At 29.5% G+C, this 27,621-nt stretch overlaps 1 protein-coding gene across 1 annotated transcript in view; it reads left to right on the top strand.

Moving 5' to 3' along the window:
* The first annotated feature begins 14,149 nt into the window (after nt 1–14,149).
* The window catches only part of LOC113386376, a 75,324-nt gene continuing 61,852 nt past the window's right edge, over nt 14,150–27,621 (top strand). The window contains exons 1-3 of the mRNA XM_026624159.1: nt 14,150–14,156; nt 14,299–14,341; nt 15,511–15,691. Coding sequence (XP_026479944.1) covers nt 14,150–14,156; nt 14,299–14,341; nt 15,511–15,691 — 231 coding nt within the window. The remainder of the gene's footprint in view (nt 14,157–14,298; nt 14,342–15,510; nt 15,692–27,621) is intronic.

Raw genomic sequence — 27,621 nt, 5'->3', positions numbered from 1 at the left:
ACACATTGTTAATGAGTTCAATATTCCAGAACAAATATCATTACTGTATTCGCCATATGTAGATAAATACCCGTACATACAATATGTCAATATTATGTTCCTATGTCCACTTAACAATGAGATTAATAGCTTGATTGTAATGGAATTTACTGCACATTTGCCTACTTATTTGTAAAAAACATAGAATTGATATTTTCATAATTCCAAGTAAAAATCCTTCTTACCGGCATTGCTACATTGAATTAAAACTCATCAATATAATAGAAATACTAATAATAAAATGTGTAGATATAATAAATAAAGTTACTTCTCTCTAGTTAAATGAGACAATGGAGAATTTTAATGCTTCTATAAGTCCTAATATTTTAAAATTCGAATTCAAATAATTCATATAATTTTTTTTCATAAATCTTCCAGTACTAACTGTGCATTTATAGAAGTTTCCAATAAAAAACCTTCGATCGGAATATAATCGTAGTAAAACTTCAAGAGTTATCAAAGCATAAGCTTTCACCTTCTTTATATTCTTATTTGAATAGGCTAAGTGTTCATTCTAAAATGGTTCTTGGGTAGCGAGATGCACATCAAAGATTCAAGATCGCTCTTTGCATCATCTCGAAAGGAACGCGGTCTCCTCTCCACCGTTGGGGTAGGGTAGGGTTTAGAAAGGGCTCTGGGGAATTATTTATTTGAAATGAACGTTTGTTTTTATTTAAATGAAGAACACAGGAATAATGATTGTCATATTATCTGTAAGCAAATTGGTAATCCTCGAAAAATCTTTTTTTATATAATTTATGTTTATTTCTTGATATTTTTAAATGCTTTACCAGAAATGTCGCGTCTTCATAATATAAATCTTAAAATTATCAAATACTTCATCAAAACTTTACAAATGTTGGTTATAAGTCTCAAATTGTTTTAATAAAAATCTTGAATTTTTTGAGTCCAAATCTTATGAATGTTGAATCTATCTCTTTAAAATGTTGAATCTATCTCTTAAAAATGTTGTAAATAATTCTCTTTTTTTTTAATATGAATTTAATGAATGTTGAATTTATCTCTTTAAAATGTTAATTTTATCTCTCTAAAATGATGTAGCTGAACCTTAAATTTTTTGAATGTGAAAATTATAAATGTTAATATATAAATATTAATATTTATAATCTTATAAAATTAATGAAAGTGTTAAATCAATCTTTTGAAAATGTTGTAGTTGAATCGTAAAATTTTTGAATCTATACTTATAAATGTTGAATCTATCTATTTAAAATGCTAATTTTATCTCTTTAAAATGCTGTAACTAATTCTCAGTTTTTCTGAATCTGAATCTTATGAATGCTGAATCTATTTCTGTAAAATGTTAATTCTCTCTCTTTAAAATGTTGTATCTAAATCTTGAAATAATATGAATATTATTTTGGAAAATATTGCTTATAAATCTTAAGAATGTTAAATTTAAATCCTACAAATGCGTTATCTGAATTTTAAAAATCTTAAGATTTTGTCTTCTATTCTCCTAGTCTTGAATATGCTGGATCCTACTCTTAACTAGTTGGTTTGGTATTTAGCCTTGAGGCAAATTACATGAACTTCCCGATATGTGTAAATAATCGACTTGATCAAAAAAATGTGTAAATAATATACTTCATCAATCCTACTTTAAAAAAAAACGATAATAATTTTAGCAAAGTTTGACGAATTTTTAAAATTAAACTACTTGTTGTAAGGCCGTAATATTACAGTAAGTTCTATAACACCATGATGTATATCGCCAAAAAAAGTTCCATGAAAAACGGCTTAAATTTTTTTTTAACAGTTAATTACAAGAAAACGGCTCGGTAAATTTTCACCTAAAATTAATCAGCATCATTCCCAACTAATATCTTTCGAACAGTTTTTGATTTTTTAAAATCGGTTCGGTAGGATGAGCTTAAATGTGGACGAAAATTTAATACTTTTTTTCAACAGTTAATTACAAGAAAACGGCTCGGTAGATTTTCACCTAAAATTAATCAGCATCATTCCCAAATGATATCTTTCGAACAGTTTTTGATTTTTTAAAATCGGTTCGGTAGGATGAGCTTAAATGTGGATGAAAAGTTCAACACTTTTTTTCAAATTACGAAGAAACGGCTTGGCAGATCGTTGCACAAAACTGACAAACGATAGTCCTCACCGAAATACATCAAATGGCTTTTAAATTTCTAAAATCGGTTCAGGCGTTTTTGAGAAAACGTCGATCAAAAGTCTAATTTTGACAAATGTCAAAAAGACCATACTGATTTTTGCAAACTTTGACGAATTTTTAAAGCTGAACCAGTTGTCGTAGGGCCGTAATATTTTAGTATGATCTAGAAGACTATGGTATCTTTCGTCAAAAAAATAATCATAAAAATCGTCAAATTTTTTTTTTTTAAACTTTATTACAAGAAAACGGCCCGGCCGATCTTTACCAAAAACTAATCAGCACGATTCCCAACCAATATCTATCGAACGGTTTTTGAATTTTCAGAAACGATTCAGAATTGCGGGCTAAAACGTGGACGAAAAATTTTTCACTTTTCTGCAATTTACAAAGAAACGGCCCGGCCGATCGCCGCACAAAACTCAGAGACGATAGTCCTCATCGAGATACATCAAATGGCTTTTAAATCTGAAAATTTGAAATCGATCCAACCGTTTTGGAGAAAACGTCGATTTACGGCAAAAAATCTGTTCACACACACACACACATACACACACACACACACATACTTTTTCCAAATTTGGTCTCATTCGATTCAGAATGGCTCGAAACGTAGAGAAAACATAAAATTAGCGATTCGGATTTTTTGAAGAAAACATAAACTTCTCCTTCGGGAAGTTAAAAATGTTGAACATTAGTCACAAAAATTTTGAATATGATTTTCAAAAATATTGAATCAGATCCTTGAAATAGTTGAAACAGAAACGTCGCTTCTTCATAATGTAAATTTTGAACTCAAAAATTGAAATTTTTGAGTCCAAATATTATGAATTTTGAATTTATCTCTTTACAATGTTGTAGCTAAATTTCTAAAAAATATGAATAATGATCTTAAAAATATTGATTATGAATCATATAAATCATAAAAAAGTGTTATCTGGACTTCAAAAATGTTAAATTTTGCAATCGCAATCTTAAAAATGTTAAACATTAGACATAAAAATATTGAATCTGATTTATAAAAATATTGAATTTGATCTTCAAAATAGTTGAATCCAATTCTTAAAACTTCTGAGTCAAGTCAGACGTGACTTCAATAAAATTCATTTTCATAGTAATGTTTAATGACTAAATTGAAAATTTTTGCATATATTTACGTTTGAGAGGTTTCTGAACATTCTGGCATACCTTAGAAAAATAGATGATAGTCGATTTCGTGGATCAACTGATTTGAGTAATTCAAAAAATAATCGATTCTAATTGATAAGGAGACGTGCTGATTAGTTTTTGGCAAAAGTTGATTTCAAATTAAAAAAAAAATATTTTTCATTTTCAAAAAATATTTTTTTCAATAACGAAAATAATTCGGAATTTAATTCTAATTCTAGCTGAAGTTCTGAAGCTTCAAAAATGTATATTTTTAAATTGTCAAGTACTACAAATATTAAATTTTACAAATAATGAAATCTCTGCACAAAAATACAAATTTCGCGATTTCTGGTTTTTATAATAAAAATATGTTTGAGATAATTTTGTTTGCTCTGCACATTATTAGAACATTTATGAATACAAGATTTTAATAGTGTAATTATGTAATTTTAAATTTGAAAATTTTGTGAAAGTGATAGTAATCATTTAAAAATTAAAAATTCTCCCTAAATCACTCGTTATATGATACACGAAAATCGAGAACACTAAAAAAATTATGGCCAATTAACTTAATCTAGTAAAATTGCATCAAATAGTACATACCCTCTGATGTCACTACTATATATTTAATTAATGTCAATCAAAATAGCTCATAGAATATAACTAATGTTCTGATTGTTATTAAAAAGAAGAAAGAGAAAAAATCAAATGCCACATATTAAACCTTGTCTGATAAATATTTTCAAATTTGGATTAATTTCATGAATGTTTCTTTACATTTGTCCACCAACCCTTTGTCGTATACATTCCCCGCCGTGCCATTATTGCAAGATTTAACTTTTCTTTGCGGGTCGTCTCGCGGACTTCCCGTTACTCTTTACTTGCCTAAGAGAGAAAAGGGCTAAAATGGCCTACAGGTAAAAAAGTCCAGGCAATACATCCAAAGTGGTATCATCGTAATATAACGGTGTGCCGGCGGTAGCCCAGAAAGCGTCTGAGATGTCGCCCCGGGACAAATGCGTCCCGAGTAGGGTACAAGTGGCGAATACTTGAAATGGGAACAAGGCTTTTGTATTTTGTATTGTGTGCCGTGATAACACTTAGTGATAACATAGGAAATAGAGGATGAGGAAGGTATAATATCATGTACCGATCTTGAATAACAAATACTTGGGAAATCGACTTCAATTGTGACCAAGAGTAGGTTCTGGATAACGATCATTTAATTAATGAAAATTACCCCAAATTTCTTTTACCACCCGCTCCTCGTCCATTGCATTAGTTGACCACCATAATTATAACCTGCCAGAGTAAATAAATCTGCTCTATACGATGTGTAATGAATTGATTGATTTCGAGTTTACCCACGGTCTACTCGGTCGTCTAAGGCAGGTGTATAATTACAATCTCACATGCGATGTTCTGATAGAACGACAAGGCGACGATAATATTTTTACAAGGAACGAGATTCTGGCGACCTATATATGTATTTAATAGATGGAAGTTATTGATTTTGTAAAGAAAAGGCTAGGTTTACTTTATTTAAGAATCTGCGTTTGCCGTTTGCAATACTATGTCGTATGTCCAAATTGGATTAATGATAAAGATGATAAAGTTATGATCAAATAGACATACAAAAATTGGTGTAATTATAAAATTTTATTATATTTTGCAATAACGGTTTATGTCAAACTTTCTAAATTATCTCATCACAGTTTTAAAGTTGCATCAATCAGCAAAGTTTTATTATACCGTAATGAAAATAATGTACAACATGATAATGATAAATTAGAGAATTATAAACTTAACAAATATTCTACCATGTAAAGTTATAAATTAATCCATAATAATATTCATAGTTTCCTTAATCACTCGCATTATCTATGCAAATGTAACAAATTGCAATACTTTTACTAATTGCGAAGTATGTTCCCATTAAGAAAATCGACTATAAAACGTTTTCCCCGTAGTAGTATCAGAAACGATCGTAATTTGCTTTCGAACTCTTTAATTGAACAAAGAATTTAATTAAAATCCCTCTGATGAATAACTAAATTCCGTTTTCCAAGATATTTGATTCTTTTTCGTCTTTTTCATTCGTTTTTCAGAGGTAGTAGCAATACCTGCGCGTTAAATTTACACAGGCGGAGGAAAGAAATATTTTTTGGAGATCGGTGATAATGTTATTTATTATTGAAGTAAAACTTTTTCAGGTATTTCTATATGGGTCGATTCTGATTGGTCTTCATATTTGTGCGAAGCTTCTTTGTATGCGTGACTTTATACGTGCGTACGTCACCGAAAGCGTGAAGCATATTGTTCATTTTTCGGTGTTTCATGTCATTACATTTTAAGGTTGAATATTAGTACAAATCTTGAGTTAATAAAAAATATCAGGATCAGAAGAACATTTTATCCCGTCCCACATAAATATTTATAGTGCAAATAATGAAGCAAATAAAAAATCTGTGCCGTGTAAGAAACGTAAGAATATTGAAGTAATTTGTATTATTCGAGGTTACTATATATTTTTGAGGTTATTAAAATGAAAATTATTTTTATATGCAAAACAGATACTACAACTGTTCAAAGAATGAAACTGTAACGCCAGCTAAAAACTAGAAAAGAAACAAGCAATCAATGATTGTATGTTAAGTTTAATTACATGAAGTTCTTCAAACGATTTAAAAAATATTGAAGCACTACAGCTTTATTCTAACATGCCCAGGATATAACTTATTCAGAATTATATCTCAGACACTTTTAGAAGTTTAGTGGAAGTCTACATGTTTTTTGTTTATGATGGCTATGAAGTATTACAAAGTTATATATTTTTATGAATAACGAAACATAAATTGATATTCAGATTTATTACTCTAAACAAGAGATCAAGCACGACAATAGTTTGTGTAGTTGTGTATCATTTATATACAGATATCTTTTATAATCTATGCAGTTTACTCACTACTAGTATTAATGAAATTATTCAAGATTGTTATATTTCAACCGTCCATTGTGTGAACGAATATTGTAGAATTTATTAATCAGCAATTACTTCATTTCTCTAATGAAGATTCATTTCTAAATGCAAATTTCAGTGACAAACCGATCATGTAATATTTGAAGTATGACTTTAATTGCATTATTGTTTTCAAATATTATACATATTTTCAATGCTATTATAAATTTATTTATCATTATATAAATATGTAAAATGGTCGACATTAAAAAATGAGTGTTACCATATTACTGATCAACATTATTTAAAATTGTTATATGATGTATTTATTTTTAACTTAAATGCTATCTCGTACAATAGTAAGAGTTTTACTTCAATCGTGTGTGACCTTACGCGCACTCTTTCTTTTTTAGAAATAGGACATTAATTAGAATAGAATATCTAATGAACAAATTATCAACCGTTAATGTGCTAGAACAGTTAACCAGTTAATGTACTAATGGAAAATGTGCAGTGATACATATGTATATCTCGAATTAACCATTACATAATCAGTGCTTTCAAATCATATGCTCCACAATATCTTATTCCGGTCGCGTGGATATTCACCTTAATAGAATATATTAACACGTCCCGGGATGAGTATCCGCAAATAGACGGTTAATAGCGGCCATCTAATGCGATTCTCTACAACAGATATGGGGCCAAACTTTGAACATGGGACTGGAGAGAAGGACCACCAGCAGCTTATTTCGTTAGATTAACCAAGGGTCAAACTGTAAAGATAACCTTACTGGGAAACGAACGAACGAACCAACCAAGACCAACTCTCTCCTTGTATTTGCTAGTACTATTATACTATCGCAGTATTAAACGCTTTAGATATTTAGGAGCTGCTTCTGAAACAGCTGAGGGCTATTAAGAGTTGTAGTACGGTCGAATTAAACATGGATTTTAGAGAATTTGTTATAAACGAGTACTGGGTAATAGATTTTGATGTACAATTAACACAAACTATTAAGTAGTAAATATACTACTACGGTAACTAACTGTCTAAGAATTTTGACATAAACAAAATCTATTCAACTAACCGAATTCAACAAATATTTATTGGATGCAGAAAGAATTTAAAATCAAAATTAAAATTTAATCCAACAAACGGGCTATTTAGATTTATGCGGAATTAAACATGTATTTTGAAAAATTTATAATAACCAATTTCTCGATAATAATTCATCTTGATTATTTATATGCAGGGTGGCTCAGAATTCAACGTAAAACCGCAACGGCGTGATTGATCGTAACTATCATAAAACAATTGAAAAAAACTATCCTAATAATAATATAAAACTAGTTGTGTATGGCACCGTGCTTTAAGGCAAATTGCTGGAGTTTCCCGTAACGGAACGAAATGTTCGAGAAATATTAAATGTTTTCAAATAGATTATTATAAATGTAGCACTGTCTAATATTTATAAGAGTTATATAAGCTTAATTACAAAGTTAAAATTATTTACTTAAAGTATACAAGTGAGTTTAGCCAGAATTAATAAGAAAATTTGAATTATTTTCGATATACAAAAATAAAAAAAATTTGAGAAAAAAAATCTGAAATATTTTTTTTCCAAAATCAATTATTTTGTCAGAACAAGCATAAATTTTTCCTGAATCATTCAAATCGGATGCTAAGTTCTCTCAAAAACTGCATTTTTTGCATATTTAGCTTGGTATCTCCGAAATGGCTAGACCTGCCTTTGCCAATATTTAATCACCACTTCTCCCCGTCATTACAAATTGAATGATTTTTAGATCATTCAAATGGATGTTCCGTTCTCTCAAAAACTCGATTTCTATTTTTTGTACTCTTTGTTTCGTAACTCCGAAACGGTTAACCCTGCCTTTTCCAAAAACTAATCAGCACATCTCCCTATCAAAAGAAATCGAATGTTTTTTGAACCATGTAAATCGGTTAAATATAAGAAAATGCGGACACAGAAAACACACTCAAACACATCCATTTTTTCTGAGGTATGCCTAAATGTTTAGAAACCTTCAAAACATAACAAAATGCAAAAATTTTCATTTACGATTTTTGACCCATTACTTTAACTTATACTACAGGAAGTTAACAAGTAGGTTGATACACAAGTAGATTACTTACAAATTAAATATTTATTGTTTAAATCAATTACTTACACTTAACGAAAAATTTTTGCAACATGCCTTGAGGTAAAATGCCACATACGCCTAGCTTTTCCATTATTTGTGTGAAATTTTCAGTGCACAGATTTACCTTTTTGAATAATTTTATTGTTTGCATTTGAATAAGCAATGAAAACAAAATTGTCCATTTAAACGCTCTTTTTTATCACTTCAAATAATTCAAACCGCCAGCACACCGGCTTAACTCGGATTAAAACAAAATCACTGAAATATATTCAAAAATTGCGCTACAACCGTTGGGTATTCAACAGGATAAATTCATCTGTATATCATATCGTATTTCACATTATTTCCTATTTATGAAATGAAACGTGTTATAGAATCCATGACTATATTTCATATAATAAATTCAATGATATTATTAACGTCGAAATGAATCTCTGATAGTTTGCATGGATTCGTTTTACGCGCTCCATCAGCTTTTACATGTGATGATATATACACATATTGTTTAACAATATGCCAATTAATTAATTGTAATGGACATTGTAGCTTTTATAGACATATCTAGTAACACTGTCATTAAAATTTACAGAATATTCATCAGAAACAGGTGAAATTGTGTGAAATGCATACTATTGACTGAAATATTCGTCAGGCAAATTTTTTAATTACAAACATTTTTGTATGTGCACATATGGCTCTACTATATCATCTTATAATAATATTTGAATTCTATTTTTTAATAAATTTTAAAATATATTGTGTTACTTTTACAACTGTTTTTTAATTCCCGTAGGGTAAATTATTGTAATGGGCCGAAAATTTTTACATTTCTCGACGTTTTAAGGTTTCTGTACATTTTGGCTTACCTCAGAAAATATGGATGTGTGTGTGTGTGTGTATGTATGTATGAATACAAATTTCCAGTCACGTTTTCGGGCACACGGATCAACCGATTTGAATGGTTAAAAAAATATTCGATTCCTATTGATAGGCAGAAGGCCGATTAGTTTTTGGCAAAGGCAGGTCCAGCCGTTACGTAGATACGGAGCAAAGAGTGCAGAAAATAGAAATCGAGTTTTTGAGTGTACGAAGCATCCGATTGGGAGAAGTGTATATTAGTTTTTCGCAAAAGCAGGCCCAGCCATTTCGAAGATACACAGCTAAATGTGTAAAAAATGGCAATTTTTGAGAGACCTAAGCGTCCAATTTAAATGAATAAAATAACTTTCTGCTTGTCTTAACAAAATAACTGATTTTGGAAAAAAAAATTGTTTCAATTTTTTTTTTCAAAAAAAATTTTTTTTTGTTTATCTAAAATAATTCAGATTTTATTTTTAATTTTGACTCTAGTTCTAATATACTTTAAACAATTGATTTCAACTTTGCAATTCAGTTTATATAATTCTTATAAATATTAGACAATGTTACAATATTTATAATAATTTATTTGAAAACATTTAATATTCCTCGATCATTTCGTTACGGTACGGGAAGTTCCAGCAATTTGAAATGTTATTATATGAAAATTATTATTATATGAAATTATTGTATGAAATATTATTATATTTATATTTATATTAAATTTACTTATTTTCCGAAAAACAAAATATTAATTAGTACACCATTGCTTTTAGTTGTTTAAATTGTTATTCCATTCTTGGTTCACTTTGTACTAAAATCTTTTGTAAAAAATCTCTAAGCACCATGCTCATGCTAATTACCATTAATATTACAACATCGACTAGAAAATTTTCTGTAAACTCGTAAAATGGAATATTACCAGGTCGTTGGCCCTCGGTCTATTGAAAAACTCGTCGGTTCTTACAATGTTTGGAAAATGTGTTTTTACTGCCCGCAATATAACTCAAATAACTGTCGTGGCCATTAACTCGAAAAGTTATATGTGTATCGTGGTGGTGCAAGTACTTCGGGCTGCTTGTGAATCATATAGAGATCGGTAACTTAGTTGAAAGTGATATAGTGCATGTTATACACCTGATATACAATGTTATTCACATGTAACATTGTTGGAAAATTTTTAGAATTGAAAGAAAATAACGACGTCAAAAAAAAATTGCTCCAAGTACTTTAACAAATTTTTTTCTACACTTTTTCTAAATTATGTTTCATTTTCATTCAGCGTGTGCTGAATAATTTCTAATTGTAATAAAATGCATAAGTTAATGTTATATTTTTATTTTATCTTACTAAAACCTCCAGTTAAGTTATAACATTATCGGAAGGTGTAAAGTGACTTATTATCATTTCTCATGCAACTGCGTAATAATTTTCTGCAATTCCCTAGCCGCAGGTTCACATTAAAAAATTAACATATAAAAATAGCAAAACAGCAAAGGCGGCGAGGAAACTTGCATGGTTTTTAATCTACTTTACATTTAAATCGAATATTGCGAGAAACGCATTTCAATCAGAACTAGATGAGTAGAAAGATTGCTGAAACCAAGTTTCTGGGAATCAGAAAGATATTCCAGAGTTCTAAAAACAAACATAAATGTTCAAAGATATTTTTTTTAATAATTACATAAAACTTTGATTAATAATTTAATCACGAATCAACAAGGATGTATTCATTTTTTAATATAAATTCCCGAAGGAGAAGTTTGTTTTCATCAAAAAATTCGATTCGCTGATTTCATGTTTTCTTCATGTTTCAAGCCATTCTGAATCGAATGAGACCAAATTTGGAAAAATTATGTGTGTGTGAACAGATTTTTTTCCCGTAAATCGACGTTCTCTTAAAAACGGCTGAACCGATTTTAAAAATTTAAAAGCCATTCGATGTATCTCGACGAGGACTGACGTTTACCAGCTTTATGCAACGATCTGCCAAGACGTTTTTATATAAGTAGCAGAAAAGTTAAATTTTTCTCGTCCACGTTTTAGAACGCAATTCTGAATTGATTTTGAAAATTCAAAAACCGTTAGAAAGATATTGTTTGGGAATCGTACTGATTAGTTTTTGGTAAAGATCGGCCGGACCGTTTTCTTGTAATGAAATGTTATAAAAAGAAATTCGACGATATTTGTTTTAAGTTTTTGACGGTAGATACCATAGTATTCTAGATCATACTAAAATATTACGGCCCCACGACAAGTCGTTTAGTTTTAAAAATTCGGCAAAGTTTGCAAAAAATAGTATCGCGTTTTGGCATTTGTCAAAATTAGACCTTTCATCGAAGTATGCTCAAAAACGCCTGAACTGATTTCAGAAATTTAAAAGCCATTTGATGTATCTCGATCAGGATTATCGTTTCGCAATCTTGTACAATAATCAGCCGAGCCTTCTCTTTGTAATTTGGAAAAAAGTGAAAAATTTCCATTTCATTTAAACTCATACTACCACATCGATTTTAAAAAATTAAATAGTGTTCTAAAAATATTAGTTGGGAATGACACTGATTAGTTTTAGGTGAACATCTACCAAGCCGTTTTCTTGTAATTAACTGTTGAAACAGAAATATGAGCCAATTTTTATGGAACTTTTTCTGGCGATATCATGGTCTTATAGAACTTACTGAAATATTATGGCCTTACGACAAGTAGTTTAATTTTAAAAATTAATCAAAGTTTGAGAAAATGAGTAGTTTTTTTTTACGTTTATTAAAATTAAAATTAGATGATTTACTTGGTATAACGATAGAGTACTTGGTCTTGATGAACATACTTAATCATTAAAATCTAACGGAAAATGGTTCAATTATAAAAATTGTTGATTTGTAAAAATTTGCTTTTAGAAAATACTCCGAGTCAACGTGTTTGTTCGCTTTCAATTAGGTGTAATAAATTCACTTGGAATACTTTTAATCACTCATAATTTAATTTAATTTATATTGATTAAGTCGATTATTTACACATATCGGGAAGTTCATGTAACTTGCCTCAAGGCAAAATACCAATACCAACTAGTTTTATTTATAGTTTTCAATTTTTTGAGAAATATCTCTTGATTTATTTCCACCAGCCCTCCGTCTATCTATTTCTCCGCACGCACACCTTATATTTCTTGCGTCATAATAAATACACAGCATTACGTTAATATAATTACAGCGCCGACGATAAATTACAAACGAGGAGAACGAAATGAATCACATAACACGGCCAGGCCAAACCCTCGAGAATAAAATATTCAAATAAATCAACCGATAGCAGATTATGATAATTCGTTTTTCAGATTCGTTTCCAAACGATACGATATTTATTATTTATAATCGACTCGTTTCGAGAAGTAGATGGGCTTCAGGCTTTAGGCTAAGTTTGAATCGATTATTCGTATATGATTTATGGTGCAAGATTTTCAAGAGTTTGATAAGTGGGAGATAAATAATTAGCTAACTTTGATTTAGGGATAAAGAATTTCTTCTATAAAATAGGGCGGGGCGCGCTATTGGTGAAAACCAACCCAATTATCACAACAAATAACATATATCTAACTATGTGACTATGTTCAGTAAAACTCTTAGCTAATTCATCATTGTAAAAATGCTTTTTGCTTTTTTCACAAATTTGCAACTTGGAACTTTTTTCCTCATAAACAGGTTAAAAAGAAATGACCAGGGAGCAAACAGGTCCCAACGTCTCATTTTTAATTTTAAAGGGATTTTACAAAATATTAACTACATTATTCAACCAATGCAAATTATTAATTTAATGGGTACAATTTCTACAGAGGTAACACTGTCTATAACCTTGATCTGGTATTTGTCAGGAAAATTGGAGTAACTATTTATTGAATTTATCTCTTGTAAAATTGCATTTTCTAGATTAATTTACTTTTTTATTCACTATTTTCTATTTTTTACACTTTTGCCAGGCTAAAGGAATAGTTGGTCCTTTTTACCTTTTATATTGATTTTTGTTGTATTATTATATAAAAATCTGCGTACAATAAAAATTAAATATATTATACTCATTTGAAATTTTGTATCTATTTATAATTAATTCTGTAATAACTACACGCTGTGTAATGAATAGTTAGACTATCATGTATTAAGTTGATAAAAAAACATTTTCATTAAATTTAACCTTGGTTAGGCTTGCCTTATACATTACTTTGATCTTCAATTTGATAAATCTACTGAACACATTTTTACAATTCATATCAAAACTTGTCTTACAACTTAGTCAACTAAGTTGGATTTATTTTGAATGAATCCAAATAATTCATAGATCGCACTATTTTATTGATGCTAAAATAGATTACTGAAGACGTCAGTCTTAGGTATCACTCGGATGTTAAATTTTTGAGATTTATTGTAAGTTTCTTGCCATTAAATTTTATTATTTATACTAAAACTGCAAAAAATTTTATGAATCCTTTTCTCTCCAAATTGAAATAGTATTACCAAAGAAACTCGATCAAGTTCCGAACGCGCAGATATCATTCCATTACCTCTTCTATCAGGTTCAAACTACTCTTCGGCCGCGTTAGTATTCCAGATAAGAATTTAATCGCATCGCATCGCAATTCGATGTTAATTGTTAACGAATAATACAAGAATATTAAGCCGATATCTTATATGAAAACGTAGCTTTTTCCCCGATATTCGCGGGGCAATTACACCCCGGCACGAACACGTTATTTCCTGCCCGGCTCGCTGCGAGCGCTGCGGTCGCGATACAATCAGCAACGAGGAGGGACAGAGGAGGGATAAAGGAGGGTTAAAATGGAGGGTTAGTAGCGCACCCCCCGACGAGAAAGAATCATAAATTGAAATAGCGATGTTTTATACAGATTTACGAATTTGCGTGTTGCGCACTATTCAAAGTACAGATAGACTTGTTACTTTATAACTTTAGTAGTAACTTGGGAAAGTTTCATTACTTCTAAAGGAGGTACTTTTATGCCGAGATGTCAGGTGATAGATAGTGATGTAGGTTTGATATAATATATATATATATATATATAAATATTTATATATATATATATATATATTATATATATATATATATATATATATGTATATATTAAGGTAGTTTTAGCTCTTAATATTAACTCTAACCTAGTCCGCACTTCAACCACTAAAGTTTCTTAGTTTTTCTTTCTAAGTAAATACATATTTTAAGAAATATATCAAATTTTTGTTGTAATTTCTTTATTTATGATCAAAATTAGCAAATACAATGTTATTCTCACGATTTTGATTTACATGTCGCTAAGTAATAAAATTCTGAGAAGCAAATGGAATGGAAAGAGCGTTTGAGTCCTTGGGAGCAAGGAAAATCGAAAACATCCATGTTAAGGACCACTCCAATATATTTATATAAATATATATATATATATATATATATATATTAATATAAATTCCACCACCGATATCTCAAAAATAAGTAAAGTTAAGAATTTTATAACAGTATTTGCACGCAGATGGAAAAAGATGCATAACCGGCCAACACATTGATTTTTGCAACAAAATTTGTTTGTTTCGTTTAACCTTTATGCGCATTAATTTGATATTCTATTAAAATAACACCATTATTCATATCATATATAATTATATGCGCTCAATACAATAAATTGATATTTTGCTCTCACACATATTTTGCTGCATATTTAATTGAAAATATGCAATAATTATGTTTACAAAACCAAAATAATTATCCATTCTCAAAAACCCAACTATTGTTAAAACTAAAGAATAAAAGTGTGTCCCAGCTGAATAACAAGAATACGTTATCGATTCGGGAAAGATACAATGAAGATTCCATGAAAATAGTTTTGCAGGAACGTTCTGGTATTAACTGGAATGAAATTTCAACAATAAAACGAAACACTGCGGTAGTATCCCAAATGCATAGTTAGGCCAGAAGAAAATACCGTAGTTACAAAGAAATGCGGCGAAACAGCGAGCAATGTAAAAGTTGAGCAAAAGAACCACAAATATTAATTAAAAAGTAGTATTAAAAGAATTATTCTAAAGGAGCATAGATATATGTTTTTGATTATGATTTACCTAAAATCACATATTATATAATTTTTAATTAAATATTTGTATTTTCCAGTGGCTGTTGGCCTGAAATTGCTCAGAGTTCAAGTACCGACGGTCGCGCTACGTGGCGAAGGCGTGTTATTGCAATGTTTATATGATCTCGAGGGAGATTCTTTGTATTCTGTTAAATGGTACAAGGATAATGAAGAATTCTTCCGATATGTACCAAAGGCCAATCCGGTACTGCACAGTTACAGATTGGAAGGAATCAAAGTTGATGTAAGTAGACCAATTGTTACTAATTCATTGTTTTGCTAGTCGTATTAAAAAAATCTATCAAATTAAATACACGAATGCATGCATAACTATATAAATAATGAGGTCTGTAGGTTTTTTATTATTTAGTAGAAATTTATACAAAATTTTATCTAATTCCATCTTGTCAAAAAGTACGTGGCGTCTCCACCGTATATTTGGTTCCGTCAATTTTAAGGACTTTTTTTTCAAATATATTAGATAAATAAGACATTTTTTTTGAGCGCATTGGTTTATTAAAATTTGCTGTAGATCAAATAATCTTATATATTGTGTCTATAATTTATCATTTTTTTATGTTTCATGTAACAAAGTGTATGATTTTCTGAATATTATCCATGATACATCCGCAAAGTATTTTTCCAAATGAACATCAACTAATCAAACAATACCATTATATTACTATTAACTTATGTACAGCCCAGCAAAGAAAAATTAAATGCAACAAAGCACAGAAAAAAGCCATAACACGAAGCATTTTAACCCGAGCATAATTTAGGAAACGAATTAATAGTATGCCATAGAGTAATGGTTGCGCGGCATGACTTGGATTAACTTTAATGACATGAAATAAGTGTTAATTCAACTGTTTTTATTTTACGGAGGCCGTGCATGCAAACTCAGACCTTTTCTATACATTTTAAGGCAACTTGCCTGCATTTGCTCATAGAAATATTAGTCGTAGGTGCACGAACGGTTATAGACGGGGGGTTGAGTCTCTTTGGTCTCAATATTCACATTTTATTTAACTTAGAACTAACATAAATCACAAAACTCTTTTGAAATAAATTTAAATATCTGAAATGATCTTAATATTCAATTAATTTGTTATTTAATTTAATATTAAATATATTAGCAAAAAATTGTTACTAAGAATTTCATATGAGATTGGCCTACTGATTACTATTGGCCTATTGAGTGTGGGTTGATATATAAATGAGCGTATATACTATCCTAAAGGCTCAGTTATGGTATTGACTAGTCACTCAGTTATAATATTGACTATTTTTTATACAAAACGGATGTCATTTTAAATTATTCCAGAGTAACATATGATTGACAATAATTATTTGCATCAAAATACTTCTGTGAATTGCAAAACCAAATATACCAATAATGAATATTACACGTTTCTAATAAATATTGCAGATTATTCGTCTCTATTCTAAAATATAACGAATACTACATTTACCCACAAAAAAATTCTTTACTACACGAATGGTTATTTCTTCATGCAGCCGCTAATAATATAATGAACTCGGGGGCGTTTTTAAAATTATTTAGCGCTGTAATCATCGGCAAGAATTTTAATACAGGCAATAAATTATACCGAACACAATAATTGGATGCAGTAAATGCTCGCAAAACATGCTCAATTTGAAATACTAGTCAGGATAGGTGTATAAAATGAACTTAGTTAGATATTAGCTATTGAAAATTATATCATGCGTGTTGCAGTCACATGTATTAAGAGTTGGATATTAATTTGTATAATGTGTAGGTGTTAGTTTTTATAACTCTGTAATAATAATAAAAAGTGTATATTTTTCTATGAATTAAGCTATAAATATTGCAAAGAGATAGTTGATTTACACTAAAGTCAAATTAAATCTCTATGAGTCGCAATTTTGTTTGACATCCAAAAAATAGGTTAACTAGTGGGGCGCATGGCAATGTGCTTTAAGGCAAATTGCTGGAACTTTCCGTACCGTAATTAAACATTTGAGAAATGAAATAATTGATAATAATTTTGAATAATTTCAAATAATTATTTATTATATATACATACTGTAAACATGTAAGTGCTTTTTAAATTAAGCGACGAGCGTATTCTACAAACAACTTTTGTGTATGTTTTTAATATATGTATTTGTTAATTTTTTCTAAAATTGATTTTCAAGCTTTCGAAATATTTTTAGAAGTTTGAAATTTTTTGGTTTCGTTTTTTAAACAGTTTTTTTTTTAATTTTTGAAAATATTCGAAACCGTCTATTTTAATTTAGATATTTTTTGAAAGTTTTCAGAATTGAGTTTGAGATAAACTTTTTTGATAGTGATGAAAAATTTAAAAAATTTATTTTTTTTTGAAGATTTAGAAATTTTTTGAAAATTTTCAAAATTACGAAATTTTCTGTAAAAGCAATTTTTGCACACCGCCTACTCAAGCAAAATTTAATCGGATGATCCGTTCTCACAAAAACAGAATTAACATTTTTGGCTATTTTTGCCCCGTATCTTCAAAACGGCTAGACCTGCCTATGCCAAAAACTAATCAGCGCCTCTCAATACAAATCAAATGTTTTGTAGGTTATTCGAATCGGTTATTTCATACCGTCGAAAATTTCAAGGAAATTTGTTTGAATCATACACATGAAAATCTTGGTATGGAACCCAAAAAATTGACATAAATATGTACACATCATTAAAATCTCTATAAAATATGTAATAATTTGAAGTGCATATGTCCATTTTTGACCGTCAAATAACATTTTTTCAACTTGTTTTTATTGAGAGTCCATAACTGCTAGTTCTTCATCTTGTCAATACAAGTAAAATGTTTTTTGAATTATTAAAATCGAACGAGGGCTAGACCTGCCTTTGCCATAAACTAATCAGCAAGTCTCCTTATCAATACAAATCGAATGTTTTTTTTTAATTATTCAAATCGGTTGATTCTTGTTTCCGAAATCATCGACGAAAAATTGTATACGCGCACACACACATACACACATCTATTTATTCTAAGGTATGCCAAGGTAAATGATCAGAAACCTTTGAAACGTAAAGATATATAAAAAATGTCATCTCTATTTTTTGCGATTACTATAAAAACCCTACGAGGAGTTAATAAAATCAGTAATAATTATTCCAAGCAAAAGCGTACGATCGTATTCTATGACAAATCTGATGAGGTCAATGGCACATGTATCATTTAACATATTGGCCATGAATATTTACATGTCTATATAATAAAACTCGTACATATCGACATACGTATAATATTAAGCATTTGTAAAATCATATTCCGATTCTACCCTCACATGTTAGTAAAGCTACAGTTTCTCTCTGTAGTGTGGAGTAAGGCATAAAACACGCTGATCGTGCCGGAAACTTTAACTGTAATGATGTAGCGGCCAATGCCGGATAGTGATGGGCAATAAAGGTTCAAATATCGATATTCATATCACTTGTAAGATTTTTACTACTGCCAGAAGTAAATGCGCAGTTTGGAGTTCCATAGTCTTGAATGAATGTTTTATACCAAGTGATTGCATTTGCTTGGAATCTTTCATCACTCGGAGTGATAATACACTTGTAATCCATTATTGTTTGATAGCTCAGATAAACTATTAGCAAACCAAGGTAAATAACTTTAGCCCGAGAAATTGTGTTTATGCATAAATTTTGCACTTCAGTGATGATGACCAACTTCAAGAAAAAATTGAATGAGTGTGATAAAAAAAATTAGGGATCCAGGAAAGGATTATTTTATGAATTTTAAATGATCATTATGCACGCATACATACTTCTGTATGTTGATTTAAGTATCCTAAATGTGATTTATTTATGCCCAGCACATGCTATTATTGTACTTTTTCACCAAATTCGCGTTTAAATAGTTTAATCATTATATGATGACACAAAATAGATATATACACCAAAAATGGTAAAAAGAACCAAAACACCCTTAAAGATTATTTTGTGAGTATAGGCGAGTTTAAAGGAACAAAGTAATGTTTATATTTTCAAAAACATCTCTACGATAAATATGTTACAAAATAGACTAAATATTTAAATGCATATGATAAAAAATATTCATATATTCATTATATTAAAAAATTCAAACATATCTCTTATCAAATATATTTGATTTTTTTTATAATTTTGCAAAGGAAAAATGTACGTTTTTTCGAAAAAATACATTTTATTAATTTATATCTGAACTATTTTTCTTGGGCATAATTGTATTACTCTACAAATATCAAAACACTTGAATGAATTTTTTCAACTCTTCAAAAGAAAAAAATATTTTCACCAAAAAATCACTTTTATTAATTCATATCTAAACTATTTATTTTGACATAATTGTATTACTCTACAAATACCAAAACAGTTGAATGAATTTTTATAACTCTTAGAAAGAAAAAAAAATATTTTCACCAGAAAATCACTTCTGTTAATTTATATCTAACCTTTTTTATTGGGAATAATTGTATTATTCTTTTAATGCTAAAATACCTGAATAAATTCTTTTACTTTCCAAAAAATGTTTATGCAGGAAAATTCAATTTACTAATTTTCATCTAAACTATTTTTTAATGTATTACTCAATAAAAGCAACAACACTTAAATAAATTTCTCAACTTTTTAAAAGAAATTAGTCATGTTTTTTTCCAAAAAAATGTATTCGTTAATTTATATATAAACTAATTTACTTGAACGTAATAGTATTAATCTACAAAAGCAACTACATTTTGCTATTATTATTGAGAAAAGTTTATTGATATTATACAATATTTCCATTGCAGTTGCAATACACATGTCAGATTGAAGACAACAAACTACATTATAAATAAGGAAAAATTTTATTATATTTTGCCAAAAACGTTTAAAAATATATAAGTGTTTTAACCGAAGACATATCCGTGGTCTAAGTAAAAATATATCTCTAATAAAAAAATTGCATTGTCAGAGGTATCATACTGCCGTTTTATAACGCAGTATCAAAATTGAATATCATCATTTAGAAACATTCATTTGACAAATATTATGGCGTAAAATGATACCACTAATCTATAATATCAAATTGCAGAAACCTGAGTTAAAAGTTAAAATTTAGCAAAATGAACTCCAGGTAGAAACCTAAAATACTTTGCTACGTTATACCTTATTTTTTTATTAAAATATCTTAACATTTTATATAATAAAATGTGAGAATAAATATGAAATTGCCCACCCCTAACTTTAGTCCTTATTCAAATCTGCAAAGTCGTCCGATTAAAATCCGCTTGACCGACCGAATAGCACGCGCGCACTTAGCTTTTGTCATAGTGTATCCACAGCTGCATTTGCATACTTTTCTAATATCGATACAAAAGATCATACTGTAAAAGAATCTTTGCCAAAGCATATATTTAAATAAATTTTAAATATTAAAATTATTGCGAATAATAAATGACTAACTTTACCTCAGCACAATGGGAACCAAGTGAAATATTTTATAAAATCTTTAAAAAGCTGTTTCAAACAGAAGTTGCAGCAAATATAGTTCTTACTCATAAGTATTAATTGCAATTAAAAACATATAAAAAATTATCTGTTACTGTCTGGTCAATGCAGGCGCTAGTAAGAAGTTACATATTTCCATTGCCTCTGAAATTACCCAAAAACTTATTTCCGCAGTTGCTCGCAAATGCACATCCAACTTTCATTAATTAAATGTTCATATTAATAAACTGGAAATAGACTGAGTTTATATGGAACATTATTTGTATCGGACTATCCATTTAAACAAACGAAAAGCAAATTCTGCGTTAGCAATTGTTTTATTTGCGGTTTTGTGCTCATTGCGCCATATCCGGGCTGGTTTGATCACTAATTGCAAGTTCGGACTACCATTTAGTAGTTCATCGAAATTGTTGGTTTATGTTCCTGCCATTGGGATAGTAAAATCAGTTGGGATTTAGGATCATTATTATATATAAAACTATGTACAACTTGAGGTAACCATCCTCACTGATCTATTTAAAATATTCAGAACAGAAAAACTATCTGTTTATAGACAAAAACCACTATGTTAGCCCCGCTCTAACACTAGGTGTAGGTACAATTTTGACTTGGGGCAAGTTCTACCAAATCAATAACCTGCATTATACAATTGATTCTTAAGATATAGTGCTACCGAAAATTTCATTTATCAAAGACCGGCAGCGCTTTCGATCAACATCAATTTCCAGATTGGTCGCCTAATGGGAAAAATTAATAATTCTTTTCGTCTTTGTCTCCACTTCCTCAGGTGAAAGTAGTCGTGAGTCGTAGACTAGAAGCCGCCATTCCTTACCCTTAGGTATGATTAAATGTCCTTTCTGTCCGACACGCGACTTTCTAATTTCGAAAGCACTGCGTCGCCGAGTTCCGAGTTGCGAGTCAGTAATTAACAACGATCGATTTTCCTTAATGGATATCAGAAAATGTTTGCTCCAACCGATCGGTAATTGCACGTTCCGAATGACGGCGACTTTAATTAATACCGACGGAAGCAAGAAGTAGTTTTCATTAGGGAAAAATAATTTTAGCGGAGTATTTACATAAAGTTCGAGTTTACGATTTGAAACAGACTGCAGAGTGTTTTGTTTTTAGCAAAATAATATTGTAGAGACGAGCAGATAGGTTGAGGTAATTCTGTCTTGGGAGTTGAAAATGGTGTTAGGTTGAAGATTTTATTCTGGAAAATGGCCGTAATATTTCAGTAAGTTCTATAAGACCATGAGATATATCGCCAAAAAAAGTTCCATAATAATCGGCATCAAATTTTTTTTTAAATTTATTCACAAGAAAACGTCTCGTTGAATTTCCACCTAAAACTAATCAGTATCATTCACAACTAATACCTTTTAAACTATTTGAGATTTTTTGAAATCGATTCGGTAGTATAAGCTTAAATGTGGACGAAAAGTTTAACACTTTTTTTCAAAATACAAAGAAAGGGCTTGGCTGATTGTCGCTCAAAACTGACAAACGATAGTCCTCATTGAGATACATCAAATGGTTTTTGAATTTTTGAAATCAGTTCAAGCTTTTTTAAGCAAACGTCGATGAAAGGTCTAATTTTGACAAATGCCGAAAAAACGATACTAATTTTCGCAAACTTTGAAGAATTTTTAAAATTAAACGACTTGTCGTAGGGCTGTAATATTTTAGTATGATCTATAAGACTATGGTATCTACCGTCAAAAAAAAATCATAAAAAAATAAATTCTGTTTCGGGAAGTTATAAACAATTTTAGACGCAAGAGTAATAGAAAAAATGGGAAAATTGCTGCAAATTCCTACGGTTTTTGGCAAAAATCGACAGATCGACTAGTAAACATGTAAAAGTGGAAGGGTTGGCAAATAGGCCAGTAGACAGGTAGACAAGTGGAGAGGTAGATAGGTGAACAGGTGAACCGGTAAGTAAGAATACAGCAAGAAAGGTAGATCATATAAAAATAAAATTATAATTGATCAAATCGATTATTTGCAGTTATCGGAAAGTTCATGCAACTTGCCTCAAGAAAAAATTCTACTTGCAACTAGTTCAAGATCATAATAATATTGAATTATGATAGGCACGACAATATTTAAATTCATAAATCAGTTAGAATTTCGAAATAGTAATTGTAGATTACAGCCAAAGCCTGACGAATAAATCGAAAAGAATAAAAATTTACTACATAAAGTGTTAAACCACAGACCGCATTCAGTCGAACGCAGTAAATCAAATTGATTTTCAACAATATCTTTTCCACATAGTTAAAACCGCTGCATTTGGTATCCGCTATTTTTAAATTTTTTCACCCATAAAATTTCGCACTGTGAATTGTATCGATTTTCGACGATGCAATGAAGCGCGATAAAACGGGCGTTGATCCGTGATATATTGCAGTATTCTATTCTATTCAGTTTTCAATAAAATTGATATTAGAGGCTGTTTTCCAGTGTGCAAACATGCTTAATGGCAACGCAATCATTGTCAAATAAATTGGAACGGCACGTCGTTAAACGAAAACTAACGCAGCGGATCCGGATATTTGTGTTAGGTGGAGTATAGTACGTACCACTGGAGATCTAACGAGTTTTTGGAAATTCGAGGGTTTCAAAAATTCAAGAATTTGATTCATTTGTAAAGGTGGTAACAAATAAATCCAACTACTGGTGGACATCAGCTTTAAGGCAAATTGATTGAATTTTTTTTTTTCAAAATTTTGAAAAAAATCGACTTATTTGAAAATTTCGAAATTTTTTGAAGAGTCAATAAGGTTGATCCACGATGTGCAAAATGTCGTAGACATTTGTTCAAATATAAGTGGAGACTCTTTGGAAAATTTAAGATTTTTTGAAAATTTAAAATTGAACCGGATGAACTGATGTTAGGAATCTAAACCACGTTATACCTTAATAAACCGAATTATTATCGTAACAATTATTTATTTTTTTATAATAAATATAATTAAATTTAATATAATGGTAAATATTAGGTCGCCCAACCCTAAGTCGCGTCCTTATTTGAATCTGCAAAGTCATCCGATTTTGAAAAAATAGGCTTTTTTAAAAAAAATTGAATATTTTTTGGTTGTTCGCATAACGTGCAAAATGTCGTGATCACGTTTTAAACTATATAAGAAGGGACATTTTTGACAAATTAATTTTTTTTTTTTTGAGAATTACAGGCGGTTTATCTATAATGTGCAAAATGTCGTAGATATTGAACTATATAAATGGAGATCAAACACTAGAAATCTTGGTACTGAATCCATGGCAAAGAAAACAAATACTGTACTTATTATTGAAATCTCTATGAAATATCCGATAACTTGATGTGCATATGTCTAATAACCATTTACGCACACACACACACACATACATGCATTTTTTCTAAGGCGCGCCAAAATGTTCAGAAAGCCTTGAAACGTAAAGATATACAAACAATTTCATTTCATTTACCTAAAATTACGTTGGAGCTAGAGAAAGTTCAACAAAAATTTCTGAAATATTTAAATTTGATAAAACCATGTTCTCATCATACGTCTTTTACATAATTTTTAAATATTATCCTCAAAAATATCCTTAAATTCGCACGAATTTATTAACAAACTTATTTGGAAAATTCTTAACTAACAATCTCAATACCTCTTTATAAACTCGCATATTTTGAAAGTACCTAACTCCTATATTTAATGAATTAGTCTTTAATAATGAAATATTTTCACTGATGCAATCATAAAATTAATGAAATTGATAATACATCACCAAAATAATAAATAACCATATGCACAAGCAAATTTTTGTAGCCTATTCTTATACATATATGTATTTTAATAATATCTAATTTAGAGTTAAAAATTACTTCGAAATTTGTTATGGGTTCATGTTGAGAGTATTTTACACATTATATGTTAAACCTTTATTTATTTATTTATTCATAAGCAAGCCGTAATCAATAATAATAGATATTGTTTCAGGCTCTTGTCAAGGCTCTTTTTGTATCTACTGAGTAAGAATGTAATAATAAATCAAATAAATAAATAAATTTTAAAATATGGTTATAAATAATACTGAAAAAAATCTTAATCATCCCCTTGAATATACTCTAATCAATATACATGAAGAATATGGTAGTTATTTCATCTTTTGGTTATATTATGAAGCAAAAATAATACATTTTCTATACTGTATTCCTAATAAGATTCGGTATCAATTTAAGTACCTAAAAAGAAAATTTTGAATATATAATCAACGTAAATTAGTTCCATCTAGTTATCTTAATCTGGACATATGGAATTAAGCTATGACAAGAGTAAATTGAAAATTTTAAGATTAGTTGTGAACGCACCCTGTTATCTTACAAATAGCACTTTACATGAAGACTTAAAAATAAAAATAATTAATGAAATAATAAATGAAAGAAGCAAAAGTACCACAAAATTACCAGGTTACACAAACCAACATTTAAAAGAATTAAGTAAGGAATCTCCTACTCGAAGATTAAAAAAAATGGCCATACGATTTTAAATCAAATGCCAAAAAAAGATATCTCATTGGAGATAAACTCTTTTAATGCTTTTACACCCAGCATATTATATAAAAAATTATATTATTTTGATCGGCAATAAAACTATGCAAAAAATTGTGATATTAGAAGAGAAAAATCATTAATCGTCTATTAAAAATTATTTAATTAAATCTTATCCTATCTCCTATCATAACCCTGATAGGTAACAACATTTATTACTTCCCCATACATATAAAATTTTTGTAATCAGTGCTTGAATTTTATTAGCCCTAGCTCGAAGCTCTCTCAGTAATAATGAATCTTCCCTGATGGGACACGTTCGTAAAAGGCTAGAAGTGAAAATAAAACTCCATGCTCTGGCAAAGTGATGGCGAAAAATTCAATTAAAATCCACTCTGATGTATTTAGTGCTAACTATTATAGAATGATGAACGGTTTAATAGAAATATTCCCCTGTAGTAGAAGATATTGATTATTTTCTTGGTTTACTCTTACAAACCATACTCTTAGAAGTCGGGCGTTAATTGATCTACTACAGAAAGATAATGTACATAAAATTATTTTTTACAGCAATCAGAATTCTGTGTACTATGAGCTGTGTTTACTATCACTCATAGTAACTTATTAGTTTTTCTCAAAAGGGCAACCCACAGGTCAACCATTACTTTTCATACGTAGAAATTTAATATAATACTGCTTGAAATCGAGCTGGGCGTGGTTAAAAATGAACAAGGGACTAATTTGCACTTATAAAAATTTTCACCACCAACAATTAATAATATTTTTTCTGAGTACTTAGACTCTACATGCAATTTTTCTTTTTGTAATATTTGGAATTTAAATGAAAATGATCTTGATTACAGTCAATTTGGCACAAATTATTACACCAATAAAATTATTTTTACTATTATTCTAATAAATTTGCATGTATTTGCTGATCCTAAACTATATATCAACATGCCTGTTTAATATTTCAACAATTTTCAACAGACAATGAAACATAATTTATTGTCATAAATTTTTGCATAAAATAATTTCGCATAACATAGTTAGTATAAATATAAATTACAATAATATTAAATGTTATTCAGGTCATTCTAAGTATTTCATGTTGTTATAAATATTTTTTTTTATATTTCATAAATTTTGAAATAACTAATTGGATAAATATTTCGACTGATCAATAAAAATATATGGATGTTTACTATATTATTAATAATAATTTTTAACTTCAGTTTAGTGTAAGTTATTGTAATCGTCCAAAAATCCAAAATAGATTTTTTTTACATCTTTCACGTTTTGAAGGTTTCGGAACATTCTGGTATACCTCATAAAAATGGATGTGTGTATATGTATGGATACAATTATTCGTCCACGTTTTCGGGCGCACGGATCAACCGATTTGAATGATTAAAAAAACGTTCGATTCCTATTGATAGGCAGATGTGCTGATTAGTTTTTGGCGAAGACAAGTCCAGCCGTTTTGGAGATACGGTGCAGAAAATAGAAATCGAGTTTTTGAGAGAACGGAGCATCCTTTTAGCACATTTACCTCGGTATCTCCGAAACGGCTGGACCTGCCTTTGTTAGAAACTAGTCACCACTTTTCACCATCATTTCATTACGGTACGGAAAGTTCCAGCAATTTACCTTAAGGCACGATGCCATTCACCACTAGTTCAATATGATTTTGAGAATCAAAATTTAATATTCACTAAAAAAAGTTCAACAATATTTATCATATCAAATTTCAGGCACATTCCACTAATGCGTCAAATATTGCAATTTAATTTGCGACGGAATGATTCAAAATCTGAATATTTTTATGTGACATACGTTTCTAATATAAATGCAAATTGCAAATGATTGATTCGTAACTATTGCGGTATTTTTTATTTACGGTGGCTGAATAAAATACGCGGATCGACCTAGAAAAAATAATTGGAACGAATAATTTAAATATTTATATCCAAATTGCATTCTGCATGGTATGTGCAATAAGTTACGGAAAAACTAATTCAATGGTAATAAATAATATGGATATTTTGTAATGTATCTAATACATAGTAATTAATAACAAATTAAAATTCAAGTTTATATCAATCTATTTTAAATATATTTT

This window comes from Ctenocephalides felis, unplaced genomic scaffold (assembly GCF_003426905.1).
Source record: "Ctenocephalides felis isolate EL2017-DRISC unplaced genomic scaffold, ASM342690v1 CF-g0.4_SCAFFOLD_03571, whole genome shotgun sequence".
Taxonomy (NCBI): domain Eukaryota; kingdom Metazoa; phylum Arthropoda; class Insecta; order Siphonaptera; family Pulicidae; genus Ctenocephalides; species Ctenocephalides felis.
The sequence above is the reverse complement of the archived record's forward strand: the minus strand, read 5'-3'. Positions and strand labels throughout refer to the sequence as shown.